This window comes from Ziziphus jujuba, chromosome 5 (assembly GCF_031755915.1).
Source record: "Ziziphus jujuba cultivar Dongzao chromosome 5, ASM3175591v1".
NCBI classification, from domain to species: Eukaryota; Viridiplantae; Streptophyta; class Magnoliopsida; order Rosales; family Rhamnaceae; genus Ziziphus; species Ziziphus jujuba.
This window is the reverse complement of record NC_083383.1, coordinates 27,371,945-27,388,178: the sequence shown is the minus strand read 5'-3', so window position 1 is coordinate 27,388,178 and position 16,234 is coordinate 27,371,945. Positions and strand designations below refer to the sequence as shown.

The window sequence follows — 16,234 nt, the reverse complement described above, 5'->3', positions numbered from 1 at the left end:
TTGTATCTCAAAATCGGGTATTCTACAGTTTACAAACTCATATCAATGAGCTCTATGCAATAATATAAGAGGTAAAGCCAAAATCCATCTCTAAGGAAAATTCAAATTTGGTCTCATGGAAATGGTCAAATCATTTAAAATTTAAAATTTCAAGTGTCTTCTTAAGACAAGTCATTACATTTTTTTTTCCTTCATCCTTCTTGACTCATTTGTATTAGTTGTATGAAATAAATTTATATTTACTCCTAAAATGCCTGATCTAAATTATGGGCATAGTAACAACCCTAGTTTGTATATATGGTAGTGGCTTAAGTATAACTGGTTGTAGTTGTTGACTATAGTTGAGGACTTACATGTTGTTGTGGCTAAATATGTGTATATATATATATATATATCTCGAGTTATTATTTTTTTTGCATACGTTTGATAGTCTCTGATTTTGATGAGACTTTATGGGTTTTCCATAAGAATTGTTCAGTTTAACTTCCCGAGATGAGACCAACTAAAATTCTTGAGAAGGTTTCTATAGCGAATCTTGTCATATCAAATAACTTGTTTATTATAAGGTAGTATGAGAATGATAAAACAATAAATTCTAAATAGTATAATACTAAAACTTTAATTTATAGTAAAATAAACTTTAATTTATAATATTTATTTTACACATTTACCATTTTTACTTGATAAGTCTAGACATACTTTTAATGGGTAAGTCAAGGAAAGAAATTTTGATAAAAAGTAAGATAGATAGAAATATACAATTTTTCTTGGTAAGTGTACTAATACAAAATATATATATATCATTGATTTTCTTGAAATTATCTCTTAGTTTATCTAGGAGATATGATGATTTGACTAATAAAAATGAGATTTATATTAACTAATCCATTTGGTTTTATATGTTAATCCTTTAAAAAAAATTTACTTTTCAATATTATAAAAACCAAATATCAAAAAGTGAATTCTTGAGGTTAAGCATTTAAATTTTTATGGGATCATGTGGGTCCCATTTTTAGTATTTAGATTAGTATATTTTTCAAAATAAGCTTGGAGATAGTTTTCAAGAATATATATATATATATATACATAGTCAGGCTCATTATTAGATCGATTTGTTGTTTTTAGTATCAGATCTTTCATTATAACTAATTGGATCGCTTAAATGATTGAGATTTAAAAATTAAAAAAATGATTTAATAATGTGTTAAAACCACATTTGGAGAAAGTGAATCACGTAGAAGCCTAGTAGATTATCAATGAAATTTTAAATCTCAGCTTTTGAAGTGATCCAATAGCTTCCAACAGAGGTCCAAATGATAAAACTATCAGGTTGACTTAATAGGAATCCGTTGTATATATTATATCAAATATATATATATATATATAAAGAAACAACTAGGCTCCTATCAAGTTAGCCTAATGATTTTACCCTTAGGATTTTCTTTTTAAATTTTTGAATCACTTTAAAAGCTGTGATTTAAAATTTCACTTATAGTTTATTAGATCTCTACGAGGTTTATTTTTTGCAAAAAAATTATCACTAAATTCATACTGTATCATTTATTAATTTTAAAATCCCAACCTGATGACAAAACCATCACGTTAAGTTCATGTGAGCTTGATATATAAAGAAATAGCATTAAATTGTTACACATTATGTTTCTATGGGAAGAATTTTTAATAGTCACTTTTATCCATGATTGTTTTGCAACCAATGACTACATAGGGTAGACAAAGTAACATATTTTTTTAGCATTACTTTTTGAATCATTCTTTCCCCTTGACATCTAGCATTATAAGCACAAAATGCTCAAAAATATGAGATAAACAACTTAAAAAACATATTATACTAAGTTTGCTTATTTGTACCTTAAGGAGGATGTATTCAATTTAAAATTTAATGGATTTTTAAAAAGTTTGAAAGTCAATGAGTATTTAATTTAGATTTTAAATGAGCTATACAAATAAGAGTACCACTATGTGTCACTACTGTCATATAGGCTGTTTTTACTTTGCATGATACTTACTACAATGTAGAATAGTGACAAGTGAAAAACATAATTTTTCTACAAGTAAACAGTATTCAACTTAGATTTTTAATGATTTATGTGTAAGTTTATTAAAATCCATATGTATTTAATTAAAACATTTTTGAAGTTTTCTAAAATCCTAAGGTACTAAAGAAAGTTATGTTTGAAAGGATTTTAAAACGTGATGGATTTTAATGTATTTCATGGCATTTTATATGGGAAATTGTGAATAAAAGTGTTCATCTTAAATATTGCTTCCATTCCAAAGATTTTATTGCTTCTTACAAATTTAATATAAAAGTTATGAAATTCCATAATTATTTATGAAATTTTTTAAAATCTGTAATTGCTTTTAAATTTATTATACTCCAAATTAAATACAAACAAAAAAATCTATGAAAAAAATTGGTGGTTGTAATTGTTGTTACTCCGATAAAACATCATTTTTAGTAAGTAATTCTTATGAATCAATTTCATCCAAAAAAAAAAATATTATGAATCAATTACTATAGAGGATGAATTACAATTTTTGTTCACTAATTCTTGAGCTTTGGTTTTTTATGTTCCAAACTATTAAAGGAAAAAGATGTAAACAATATTCGACAATCCAAAATCTAGACTATGATTGGAGTACGTGGAAACACATTTTAGAGAAAAGAATATTATTTAAGTTGTTTTTTGTAATAGGTTGCACCTATATATGTTTATATGTTTAAATACACCCATGTAGTTTTGCTTTTATTTCATTTGGATCCCACATTTTAAAAAAATCATCATTAACCTTCATTTAGTTATATATATTTAATGTATATATATACATACAGTTTTGTTATAGAAATAATTAGATTCATTTTATAAAAATAGAAATATAATATAGAACATTATTTTGAAAGAGTCAATTTTGCTTAAGAGCCAACCTATTCGTTTTGGAGCAAAACTACTCTCTTGAAATAATATTCAATATTAGATTCTCACCTTATGGAATGAATATAATTCTCTCTACAGCAAAACTATATATATATATATATATTTACACACACACACACATATATATATATATATATACATATGTATATATATATATATATGTCAAAGCAAGTTTATTTGTCAGTTTTAACTAATTAATTTTAATAGTCGAAGGTTAAAAAAAAATTAAAAATATATATTTTATGAATGATTAACATTGTAAAAATACAATTTTAATCATTAACTATTAAAATAAAATGGTAAAAACTGACAAAAGCTAACAAAGTAATCTCTTTTGATAATTTTTGAAAAGTAAAATGAAATAAATAATAATTTTTTGGAGTTTAAGTGAAATATTGGCAAAAATTAAAAGGTGTAAATAAATTTTTCTCTATGTTTAGGCATAGACATACACATGTTCAGATTACTTATGTTTTATTCTTTTTACAGCGGTGTTTAACATATGGAAAAATACCCAAAATAAAAAATAAAAAAATTAGCAAACGTTGTAACAAACATGTAAATTAAATTGGCTACAAGACTTATATTTGCACTTTTAAATACATACTTTTTGCATGCAGGCAGCTCAAAAACAAAACATCATTTTCGAAAGATAGATCGACAGGAATTCAAAATTACAATTGAAAATTTACTAAAGTGAATTTTAATTATTAATAATGAAGAAACAATTAAAAAATGAGATAGAGAAAGGAAGGGAAAGAGCTTAAGGCTTAACGCCTTCATAAATGTTTCATGGTTAACTATTCTTTGTTGCAAACATTTTTACCTTAAAAAATAGGCAATATTACAAAATTGTCATCTGGTTACAAATTCATACAAACTTTCTCTTTTATCATAGCTATAGCTATAGCTGTAGTAAAATATATAATAATTCTTTTATTATTAGCCTTTTAAATTGCATAGGGAGCCAAAATTTTCAAATAGTTGGGGAAAAAGCAAATGATAAAATAAAAATATAGAATTTTTTTCCAAAAAAACAAAATCATAGAAAGTAGTAAAAGTAAATATTAACATGTATTATATTGACAAAAGAAAGATTGTACAAGGATATAATATAACATCACATCTAAAAACATGTATAGCTTTTTCATGAACAACAATATGCGTTTTGCTATTTACCAGAATATATAAATATATATATATATATATATAGAGATATAGATATTTATGCATTTTGCATTGAACTTTGTTTTTGGGCATTTATCTTAATTTTATACTTTTGTGTTCTTTTCTTTTGAAAATTAGATACAAGTGTTAAGTTTGTTTGATTGAATATATTAAAAATCATATAAAAATTAAGATTTGACATATGTATGTTTATAATTGTTAAATTTTTAGTTTAAATCAAACTATCTAAATATTCGTATTATATAACGATTACGTCTTAAAAAATTAATAGTTAAGAATTAAAAATGTAATTTTAAAACTAAAATAATTCATCTAGAGATTAAAAAAAAAATTAATTTTACAACTAAAATAATTCATCTAGAAATAAAAGGAAAATTAAGTCAGAAAGTTAGGTAGCCAATTATTTAGTGAAAGAAATTTTCAAAAGCTGCTCCCACGCTTCCTTTTGAAATTTTTACTAATATATGTAAAAATTTATTAATTTTTTAATAAATAAATTTCTTTTAAATCTTTTTAGTTTTGTTATAATTGTATTTATATACTATATTTTTATAAAATTATCATTAATTTTTCTTTAATTTTTTACATTTATAAAAAATAGATCAGTTTGCTAATTTTTTAAATTAGTTTTTATAGTTAAATACCCTTAAAAAAATAAAAATTAATGATTAAATAATATTGTAAAAATACAATTATAATTTTTAACAATTAAAAACTTTTAAACATATAAAATTTAACTATAATTAGGACAAGGGTTAAAAACTTTAAATTAATGATCAATTATAATTTAATTATAATTAGATTTTTTTTTTTTTTATTTAGCTATCCTTATGCCCACAACCTATGATTCGAAGTGGCACAATCTTTGACATAAATAATGACGTTCACCAATTAGTTCGAATCATCATCTTTGACACAGATAATAACGGTCACCAATTAAGCTAGACTTCGTCCTAAAGATTCATATCTTTAGTTACCATCTTGTTTTCTTTTCACATTCTTCTAATTAATTGTGGTGAAGTTCAAAGCTGCTAATAATCACATGGCTGAGTCAATAAGGCATCCATATTCTTCTCTTTAAAAAAAAAAAAAAGAAAAAAAAAGGCAGGTAATTCGTGTGCCAAGCCAAAAGACCACAGGTTTCAGATTTTGACCCACGCGCTCTTCTCTGCTTCTCAAAAAATTGGAAGGCATGGAAATTTTCTATCAGGACTGAGTCTCTGGTCCTCACAATACACTCTCTCAAACCGCGTTTTTCACTTTTTCTTCTTCTTCATCTTCTTCTTCCTTCAAAGTCCTTTAAAACAATCTCAAAAGCCAGTTCTCAATTTTATAATCACAGAAACCACCCAAAGAAAAAAAAAAAAAAACAACCCAAAAACCCATTAACCATGAAATTGTCAGATCCCACTAACCATTATTTCTATGGCTTTTTTCTTCAATAACAACACTCTGTTTTTCCTCTGCTTCTTCTTCTTCTTCTCCATATTTTGCTGCTCTTTTCCATCTGTTTATTCACTTTCCACTGTATCAATATCTGAAACTTCAAATCAGACATTGATCTGTGCTTTGCTTCAGCCTAACAACAATCTCACTTGTACTAGTTTCCCTCCTGGAATCAATATTCCAGTCAATCCCAATGCTCCATTGACTACGGGGATAGTTTCTGGAAATGGGTTTCTCTGTTCTTTGATGTCTGATTCTTCATCTCCTTTCTCTTCCACTTCCATTCTCAGTTGCTGGAGGTTCTCCGTTAATGGAACTAATATGGAATACAAGCGTTTATACCGTGGACCACCTCTCAGGGAAGTTTCTGCAGGAAATTCATCCATTTGTGGAGTGGTTAATGGGACTAACCGTCTTGAATGTTGGCAATGGCCTAAATTTAGATCCGATCCCGATCATTTCCAAGGCCAAAACTTTTCGAGCATAGCAGTGGGTGAGGAATTTGTATGTGGGTTATCTTCTACGACATCAAGTATCACTTGCTTAGGAGGAAATACCAGCGTCGTCGGCAGTGAACCCAAAGGGAATTACAGTAAAATTGCTGCTGGGTTCAATCATGCATGTGCAATCTCCATGAATAACAGCTTGGAATGCTGGGGAGACATGAAGGGTGAGAAACCAACACGAAAGTTCATTTCTTTGGCATTGGGAGAAAATCGCAGTTGTGGTTTAACAACCAATGGTTTGGTTTCCTGCTGGGGTGAAAACAATTTCACTTTGCCGGAAAATCTGAGAGAGAATCGTTTCATTTCCATTGAAGCAAAGAAAAGTGTTTTCTGTGGGATTTCCACAAAGAATTATTCTCTCTTCTGTTGGGGAAATGAGATGTTGGAATCACAAAATTCCACGGTTTTCGACAATGTCATGCCCGGAACATGCATGAGAGAATGCCCTTATGGTACTCTTCAATTGCCGGGCTACGGCAATTTCTGTAAAGAAGGTATTCTCTGCTATCCTTCAATTGAAGAAACAGCCACTTCACCATTATCGCCGCCATTGTCGCCTTCTCCGCCGCCGCAACCGCAGACGAAATCATCAAAAAATGGTCTTAGCAATGAAATGATAGCGTTTATAGTGTTGGGTTCGGTGGGCTCTTTGTCTTTGGTTGTGGTTTGCTGTTACTTTCTATCCAGGTTCTGCAATATCAGAGGCAGAAAGGTCCACGACTCAGGCCCTTTGGATGATTCAACAGGAACCCAGCAGAGCCACAACCGAACTCAACAAGCTCAACCAGCACAACCTGTACTAGAGAAGAGGCTGAGCCACTTGATCAGCATTGGCAATGGAGCTCATTTGGAGGAATTCTCTCTCGAAGTCTTACTCGACGCCACCGGAAACTTCTCCGAAGATCATAAGATCGGGACAGGAAGTTTCGGCTCTGTTTATCATGGAAAACTGGGTGACGGCCGAGAAGTAGCCATTAAAAGGGCAGAGGTCTCGACCTCCACATCGAACACTCCAGGAATAACAAGAAAACAAGAAGACAAAGACAGTGCTTTCGTCAACGAGCTCGACTTTCTTTCCAGACTTAACCACAAGCATTTGGTTCGGCTTCTGGGTTTCTATGAAGATGATAAAGAGAGAGTTTTGGTCTATGAATTCATGGAAAACGGCTCTCTGAATGATCACCTTCACAGGCTCGAAAACTCCCCTTTGTCTTCCTCTTGGGCTGCTCGGATCAAAGTGGCACTAGACGCAGCAAGAGGGATAGAGTATCTCCACGTATACTCAATCCCACCAGTCATACATAGGGATATAAAGTCGTCTAATATACTTCTGGATGCCACGTGGACTGCCAAGGTGTCAGATTTTGGACTTTCCTTGATGGGTCCGGAAGAGGAAGGGTCCCACCTTTCCCTTTTGGCAGCTGGAACTGTGGGGTATATAGACCCGGAATACTATAGGCTTCAACAATTGACTTCTAAAAGTGATGTTTATAGCTTTGGAGTGGTACTATTAGAATTGCTTTCTGGGTTGAAAGCAATTCATAAAAATGAAAATGGAGTACCAAGAAATGTGGTTGATTATATGGTGCCGTATATTGTTCGAGATGAAATACATAGAGTTTTGGACCCTAAAGTGCCCCCGCCTACTCCATTTGAGATAGAGGCCGTGAAATATATAGGGTACATGGCCGCCGATTGTGTGGCTTTGGAAGGCAGAGATAGACCAACTATGTTGGAGATTGTAGGTTACATGGAAAGAGCATTGGCGGCGTGCTTCGCACGGCCACCACGCTCTCGGTCGCCATCCATCGAGTCTCTGGCATAGTCATGCACCCTCGGTTTCTTAACACACGGTGTGACATGGTCAAGATTTTATGTAAAGGAAAAATCATTCTTTTTGTTATTATAGTTTTTTTTTTTTTTTTTTGTACATCATTTTCATAGGTATAGAAAACAATTTTGTTTTTTCTTTTTTCTTTTTTTTTTTAAATTTTATCTTTTTTAGTGGTTGATGTTGTGACAAAAGGTGTTTGAATCAGCTACCTACCGTAGAAAAGAGGGTAGACATTGTTCATAACGCAAAAGATTATTTGTGATCTCCTTTTCTTATTATTATTATTTTTTTCTATTGATTTTCATCCTCAAAGATAACGTCAAAACCGTTGAAATTTCTTTTATTATTAATTTTTTTTTTTTGAAAAGTCTATGCATGCAAGAAATTAGTGGAACTTGCTCTTCTTGATTTCCAATAATACCCTTTCAATCATTAGGATTGCAGAATAGAACTTGGAATAATGTGAAACATGAAAATTAATTAAAGGGGCTTGTACAGTCGTGCTTCCTTTTTTGTTTTTGTTTTTGTTTTTTTTTTTTTTTGGGTGAATTGTACAGTTCCTTTTTTTTTTTTGGTTCAATTATCATTGTAATGGTCATTGATTTTCTTCCTCGAAGACAATGACAAACAGTTGAAATTTCTTTTAATTTTTGTTTTTGAAAAGTCTATGCATGCAAGAAATTAACTCTTCCTGATTACCAATAATACGCTTTTAATCATTAGGATTGTAGAATAGAACTTGGAGGAATGTAAAACGTGAAGATTAATTAAAGGGGTCTTGTACAATTGTGCTTTCTTTTCTTTTTTTTTTGGTTTTTTTTTGGGGGTGAATAGTACAGCCGTCCTTTTGCGTGAGAAAGAAGAGGCTTTAAAAATTAAAAAAAAAGGGAAAAATAAAAAACTTTTTATTACCTTTTTTTTTTATTTTTGCTGTTGTCTGATTTATGACCAAAAGATGGTTCATATGTCACATTATTCAAACCCAAACCTAACTCTTACACGTTGGTTTGGTTAAACAAGGTCATGGATGCATTTATTCGGAAATTCTAATTAAATTCGGTACTCAAAATGGGGTACATTACACAATTATCATTTAAGGTCAAACCCAAGAGGAAAAAAATCAAAGTTATGGAAATTATATAGAAAAAGATATATAAATATTATATACTAAAAATAAGGAAAAATCCTGTATCGAAGGAAAAATCCTGGATACAAGTTCAGATACAGTTGAGTAAAAGGAAGATTTCCTTTTAAACATGATAATTTTTCTTTTTTCTTTTTTTATCTTTTTTTTTTTTTTTTTGGGTAAGAAAAAGAGAGAGTCATGAATATGGAAGAAAATAATGGGAAATCAATATTCCAATCCTACAAGTGCTCCTTGTTTGTTCGATAAAAATAAATAAACTGACCCTTGTAAGCAGCTAATAATTTTTTAATTATTATTACTATTATTTGTTACTGGAAGAGGAAGACATCTAAAATCCAAATTAGAGAAAAGATTATTCGGTATAATCAAAATAACATTATCTAATAATGATTCATGAGCAACACATACCCATCATTTTTTTTTTCAGATCATACAAAACATTTAAATTGTATAACATTATTGAAATATTACAAAGTCAATTAAAAAGTGTATAATAACTCAAATCAAAACTTGAATGCATGCACGAACCTTTTTCTTGATTACTTTTGCATACAAATTTATGTACATTAGATGAATGGATCATTATGTAGATCAAAGTTGTTATAAGACTCTAGAAACAATTTCTTTGGCTTGCCATAGAAAAGCTCATATATTTATAGGAACTCTTCTTCTCTAGCTACTTCATAAGAACTCGGAACATACACCAAAAAATCATTGTATTTCACATAATTATTCCTTCCCACCATATTTGGAGACTGATTAAATAGGGGGTTTTAACCATTCTTCTGGTAAATTTTTTCATGCTGCCAGAGATTCTGAAGTTTCCTTCCTTTGCTCAAGAAGTTTAGTTTTGTTAGCACACCATCAATTTGAACAAACACATCCTCTTTACAAACATTTCCATTTATCTGAAATGACAAGCATAAATGACTATTCAAGTTGGATTTACAATTGAAAGGTTATCTGCCATGTTAAATGCCATCTCATGCCCCATTTGAGAAAAGAGAATAATAAGAAGTCTGAGCAATGGTCGTGTGGAAACAAATTCGGATTATGTCATGTCGTGTTTGTGTTAAATTTTGTTCATTCAAACACAATTTGTTAAATCAACAGGTGAATATATTCATATTTAAATTTATTTATTAATTTAATGCATTATTCATTATACAACCTATTAACATGTTAAATTTTTTTTTGATTGATATGGGTTAACCATAAATACATTACCCGTTTAGCCTGTTTGACCCATTTGACCTATTTTATATTATATTCTATAAAATATTTTTTTATTAAAAAAGAAAAAGAAAAAAATAACATTAACTATCAAATATATATATATATATATATATTTGTTTTTAGCTATCAAAATAAATACAAAATAAGAATATCTTATTACAAATCAAAGATAAAGAAATTAATTTTTTTTTCTTTTTTTCAGAAAAAGGAAAATTAAAAATACAAATTGTTTAAAATACTGCAACTATAATCATAAAACTAGGTTTATTTTTAACCTGTAGTATAATTATTAAAATGTCTCTCTTAATGGGTGAAATGGGCTATTTGTGGATTTCACCCGTTATGATTTATTAACGTAAAGGATGTTAACAGCTAGGTTAATCTGTTATTAACCTAATCTATATTAGCTAAATCCCAAATTATTCGTATAGGTTGGTATAGTGTTAACAAGTCATGTGAGCTGTTGTTAGTTCTAACAATAAGTGCAAGATTTCTCTCATTCCAAACATGATCTTACATGCAAAATTTTATTACTTTGTAATAATGGTCATTGTTTGGTTATGTTTTAAAAACAAAATCAGCAAATAAAAAGTGCAGGCATCTATATGAAAAGAGAGTTTTATGAAACCAAATTAACAATGTAATATAACAGTGGGATAATGAGTCATAGCACTGAATAAAGTGCGTGACTTATAAGTTTTTCAATAAGAAACAAAACTTAATTGCCAAGAAAACAATCACAGTAGACAAATAGAGGATTTAAAAAAAAAAAAATTTCCTTAAATACCATAAACATAATATAAGAATAAAGGATAAAAATAAAACTATTAACCAATAATAAAACAATAATAGACACAAATTATACAAAATATCCTGCCAACAGTAGTAAATATGAAAAACAGGTCGTCTTTTAATTCTTCAGTAGACGATGCTTGAAATGAATTGCTAAGTACTTGCTTCAATTTTCAAACGTAATTCGTTTCAGAAACTTGTCCGAAAGCTCCTCCTTCTTTCCAACCAAATCACTCAAACATTGCCGACTCAAACATTGCCGAAAGCCCAATAAAAAATTATTTATATATCTTGTGCCTACCGTGTGCCTACCGTGTGCCTACCGTGTCACTTATGGCACGGCCAATTGTATTCTCATCCAGCGGCTGCAATAGTTTATTTTTAGGGATAGTTGTACTTTGGCATCATTTAAAATCATCAAATTTGTTTTTAAAATTCTTACAAATTAATCTAATTCAGTTAAAATTGATAGAAACTATTAAATAGAGATCATGTACGGTACATGTTATTCTCAAATATGAATTTTTTAAAAAAATTTATTTTACAGATTTTTTCATTTAAAAAATTAAAAAAAAATGAAAGCCTAAAAAAAAATGTTCAAAAAAATCCAAGAGGCCAAAAAAATACCAGAGTAAAAATTTTTTTCAAATGCACAATAAAAAAATACTAAATATTTAAAAAAATTTTTAGAAAACTCAAAAAAAAAAAATAGATAATTAAAAAAAAATTGAGAGCCTAAAAAAATAGATATTGAAAAAAATTCAAAAAGTCCAAAAAGAAACCTGATGTCAATAAAATTAGAGAGCCCAAAAAACATATGAGATGTTCAAAAAAATTTTGAGAGCAAAAAAAAAAAAAAAAAAACAAATAGTAAAAAAAATTCTTTGAGCTTGAACAAAATACTCGAAAAAATACCTAATGGTTAAAAAATTCTAAGTGCCTGAAAAAAATATAATATGGTAAAACATAGTTCTAAATGCTTAAAAAAAAAAAAACATATATTCAAAAAAATTCTAAGAGCATAAAAAAATTACTAGGTGGTTAAAAAAAATTTGAGTGCCAGAAAAATACCAAATGATAAAAAAAAAAATTTTGAGAGCTAAAAAAAAAAAAAAAAAAAAATCAAATGTTCCAAAAAAATTCTAAGAGCTCATAAAGCATTTGGCATTTTGATTGAGCCCTAGGAATTTTTATTTTTACTATCTGTTATCTGTTTTCAACACTGGAAAATTTTTTAACCATGTGGTATTTTTATAGACCCTCAGAATTTTTTTATCGTAAAATATTTTTATGGTACTCTCAAAGATTTTTTTACCATCTAAATTTTTTTGAATATTTAGTATTTTTTTGGGCTCTCAAAATTTTTTTAAACATAATATTTTTTTTTTTTGAATACTCAAAATTTTTTTAACCTTTAGATTTTTTTTTTTTCACTTTTAGAATTGTTTGAACATCTAGTACTTATATTGAGCTCTTGGATTTTTTTTGAACATCTGGTATTTTTTATCATGCTCTCAAAATTCTTTTATCATATAGTATTTTTTTGGGGTTTTTGGATTTTTTTTTAAATATCTGTTATTTTTGGGGCTTTCAAAATGTTTTTACCATTTGATATTCTTATTGCACTTTCAGATTTTGTTTTTTACTATTTGATTTTTTTTGGGCTCTTAGTTTTTTTTAACATCTGATTTTTTTTTTGTACTTTTAGTATTCTTTTTAACCATCTGGTATTTTCTTTTTTGTGATCTCGGAATTATTTTTTGAACATTTGATATTTTTTTATCATGTCCTTAGAGTTTTTTTTACCACCTAATATTTTTTTGGGCTCTCAAATGTATTTTAAATATCTAGTATTTTTTTGTTGGACTCACATTTTTTTTTTGAATTTTTTAAATGGCAAAATATGAAAAATAAATTAAAAGATCAGATTTAGAGGTCACATGTGCAGTACATGATCATATTTGACAATTTCTGTCAAATTTAACTGAATTAGAAAAATTTGTAAAAAATTTAAAAATAGGATTATCAATGTGACAAAATTGAAATAAATTAAAAAATAAACTTTGGGGATCACATGCGCCATACATGACTTCTATTTGATGATTTTTGTCAATTTTAAACGAATTGGACAAATTTGTACGAATTATAAAAAAAGGATAATTTATTTTTTATCATTTAAAATGATTTTATCTATTATGATATCTTTTTTTGAATATTTTAATGGAAAGTTTTGAAAAATAAATTAAAAGATCAGATTCAGAGATCACATGTGCCCGTACATGATTGATTTTGACAATTTTTGTCAATTTTAACTGAATTAGACAAATTTGTAAGAATTTTAAAAATAAGGTTATCAATGTTACAAAATTGAAATAAATTAAAAAAAAAATCAAATTTAGAGGTTACATGCACCGTACATAATTCCTTTTCGATGATTTTCATCAATTTTTATCGAATTGGACAAATTTATAAGAATTTTAAAAATAAGGTAATTTATTTTTTATCATTTATTTTCTCTATTCTGATATCTCAAAATCATGACCTTTTAGATGTGGATGTGTAATTCACAGATTCAACATCATTTAACTTATTATTATTATTATTATTTGGTTAGGTGGGTGTGACAGTTTTAACACAAAATAAATTGAACCATTCTATACCTTAGGCCTGATTTTGGATCTATTTCTTATGGTTTGGATTTGGGTTCCAAAATTTGATTCATACACACACACACACACACACACACACATATATATATATATATATATGCTAAAATATCTTTGATAAAAAAAATATAATAAAAGTAATAATTTATGTCATCATATTTACAACATAAAAATAAGACAGATGATAAAAAAAAAAAAAAATCACTATACATAATAAACTAAAAATTTGTAATAAATTTAACATGGGTATAAATTTATAAAATTTATTTTGGACTAGCTAATTGGATTGGACACTCGACTAAGCCCTATGGATCAGGTTTTGGATTGGGTCTACAAAATAATAATAATAATAATAATAATAATAATAATAATAATAAAATTAAAGTGCAACCGCATCCCAATAAAAAAATTAGACAGGCTAAGGCTTGATCTGAGTTTGAACCGGATTTATTTGGAATGGACTTAAATGGGTTTTAGGGTTTTGAAGACTTTTTCAACACCCCCAACTAATGCTGATGCCGGTACTGTTTGTGAGTTTCAAGCATTGCAGGAGGAGGATAATAGTTGCAACTGTGAAAGCTTGTCGGAGTTAGGGGGGACGAAAGGTTGAACAATAAAATCCACAGGTGTAGGTCCCACGTGGATCCTAATGGTTTAAATGTAGGTAACAGTGCCTCCAAATTTGCTTCGGATGTATGTGTGTGTTGACAACTTATAAGAAACTTTGTAGCTAATGGTCCAAAATTTTGAGTGGAAGTTTAAAAATTTTGTCGCTTGAAGCTCAAAAATAATTTTAGAAAATTTTAGATTTAAAAAAAAAAAAATTATCTGGCAATCAAGTGACAATAGCATGTCAAAAATTACTGTTACCGGTCAAAACACATCAATACTTAGTCAATGGAAAATTTGTAACCAAAATAAAAATTCGTTGCGTTGAGAACGAGTATTGGAATAATTCAATCCAAAAATTAGGGTACATAGAGAGCGTAGACGATTATTTATAGATAAAATAAAGTAAATTTAACGCGAGACTCTCTTCCCCCCCCCCCCCCCCCCCCCTCCCAAAAAAAAAAATTTCAAAGACCGTAGAATTCTTTATTTAATGCATGGCCATATCTTTCATTATTTTTCTTTCTTTTCTCTGTTCTTTTTTTTTTTTTCAAAAATATTTCATTCTTTATCTTTATTTATCTTCAGTCTTTGTTTTTCCTTTATTGTTGCCTTTGAGGTGGATTTATATATCTATATCTATATCTATATATATATATATAGATATCTTTGATGTTTCTTTTCCTATGTTTATAACTGAAAAATTCAGATATGTAGACTACGACGTACAAAATTGTTAAAAAAGATTAAGAATTAGTCAATCTTTTATTTCAACATTCTACTAAATTTTTCATCAAGATCCTATTTATCAATCAGTGGTTCGTTTCAAGATTTAAAATTTAAAAATACATTTGAGATTTATATAAATCATAATAAAATTTATTATCTTTTTAAATTATGTTTAATACACAGAATAATTATTACTGATAGAATAGGAATAGTCATTCCAAATAATAAAATATAAGGAATAGAAATCACCAATCTTTTTCATTTGTTTGAATATGTCAATGAATTGGATTTAATTATTAGCACAAAAAAATTAATTTAATTGTAATATTTATTTATGGTTATGTTTATGTTCTTTATATTTTATTTAAAAATTTTGTTTTTGTTTAATTAAATATATAATTTATTATTTTTAAATTTAATTTTTATTTTATGTTAAGTGATTTTTAAAATATTTTTTATTCTACATATTTTAAATAGATAATACACTAAATTGAAAATTCATAAGAATTATCTATTTAATGTTTATCATATTTGTATTACAAAAAAAGGTTTACCATATTGGGGTCAAGGAATGAGACCGGGACCAACTCAAACTATCTATAATAGTATAAAGAGCACCATCGGCTTTTGATGATCACTCCGAGATATGCGCTGGCGCCCTTGACAGGGACTCCAGGACCCGCTAATGCTCATGAAAAGCTAGTATCGGATCTAGGAATGGATAGCCCAATGAACAGTGTATAGTGGATGTGTAAGACATCGTTTAAGTTTTGATAAAGAATGGATATTACTTAAAATGAGAGAACAGTTAATCCTTAGAGAATATGTATTTTCGATATAGAAACTAATGAAATATAAATTTACTTAATTTTATGAAATAGTTATTATCTACCAAATACGTAATTGGAGTTTTAGTATTTCATCATATTTATCTAAAATTTCAAACACATTTTTAAATTTTAATTATTTATGAGATCTAATTATTGATAAATGAGGTTATTATAGAAAATTTATCGCTTATGAAAAATTGACTATATTAATAATATAATAAATTATTTGACAAACAACTTTATCTAATTTAAATTATTTTGTTTGCTTCAAAAAATTAATAAATTTTATTAATT

The 16,234-nt window shown here is 28.0% G+C and overlaps 1 protein-coding gene across 1 annotated transcript; it reads left to right on the top strand.

Annotated features, from left to right (window-relative positions):
• Nucleotides 1-5,313: 5,313 nt before the first annotated feature.
• Nucleotides 5,314-8,069, top strand: LOC125422821 (serine/threonine-protein kinase-like protein CCR4). Its single transcript, XM_048474978.2, has one exon. It carries the CDS (start codon nt 5,571-5,573, stop codon nt 7,920-7,922), a length of 2,352 nt encoding a protein of 783 aa, XP_048330935.2. The 5' UTR covers nt 5,314-5,570; the 3' UTR covers nt 7,923-8,069.
• The last annotated feature ends 8,165 nt before the right edge of the window (nt 8,070-16,234 follow it).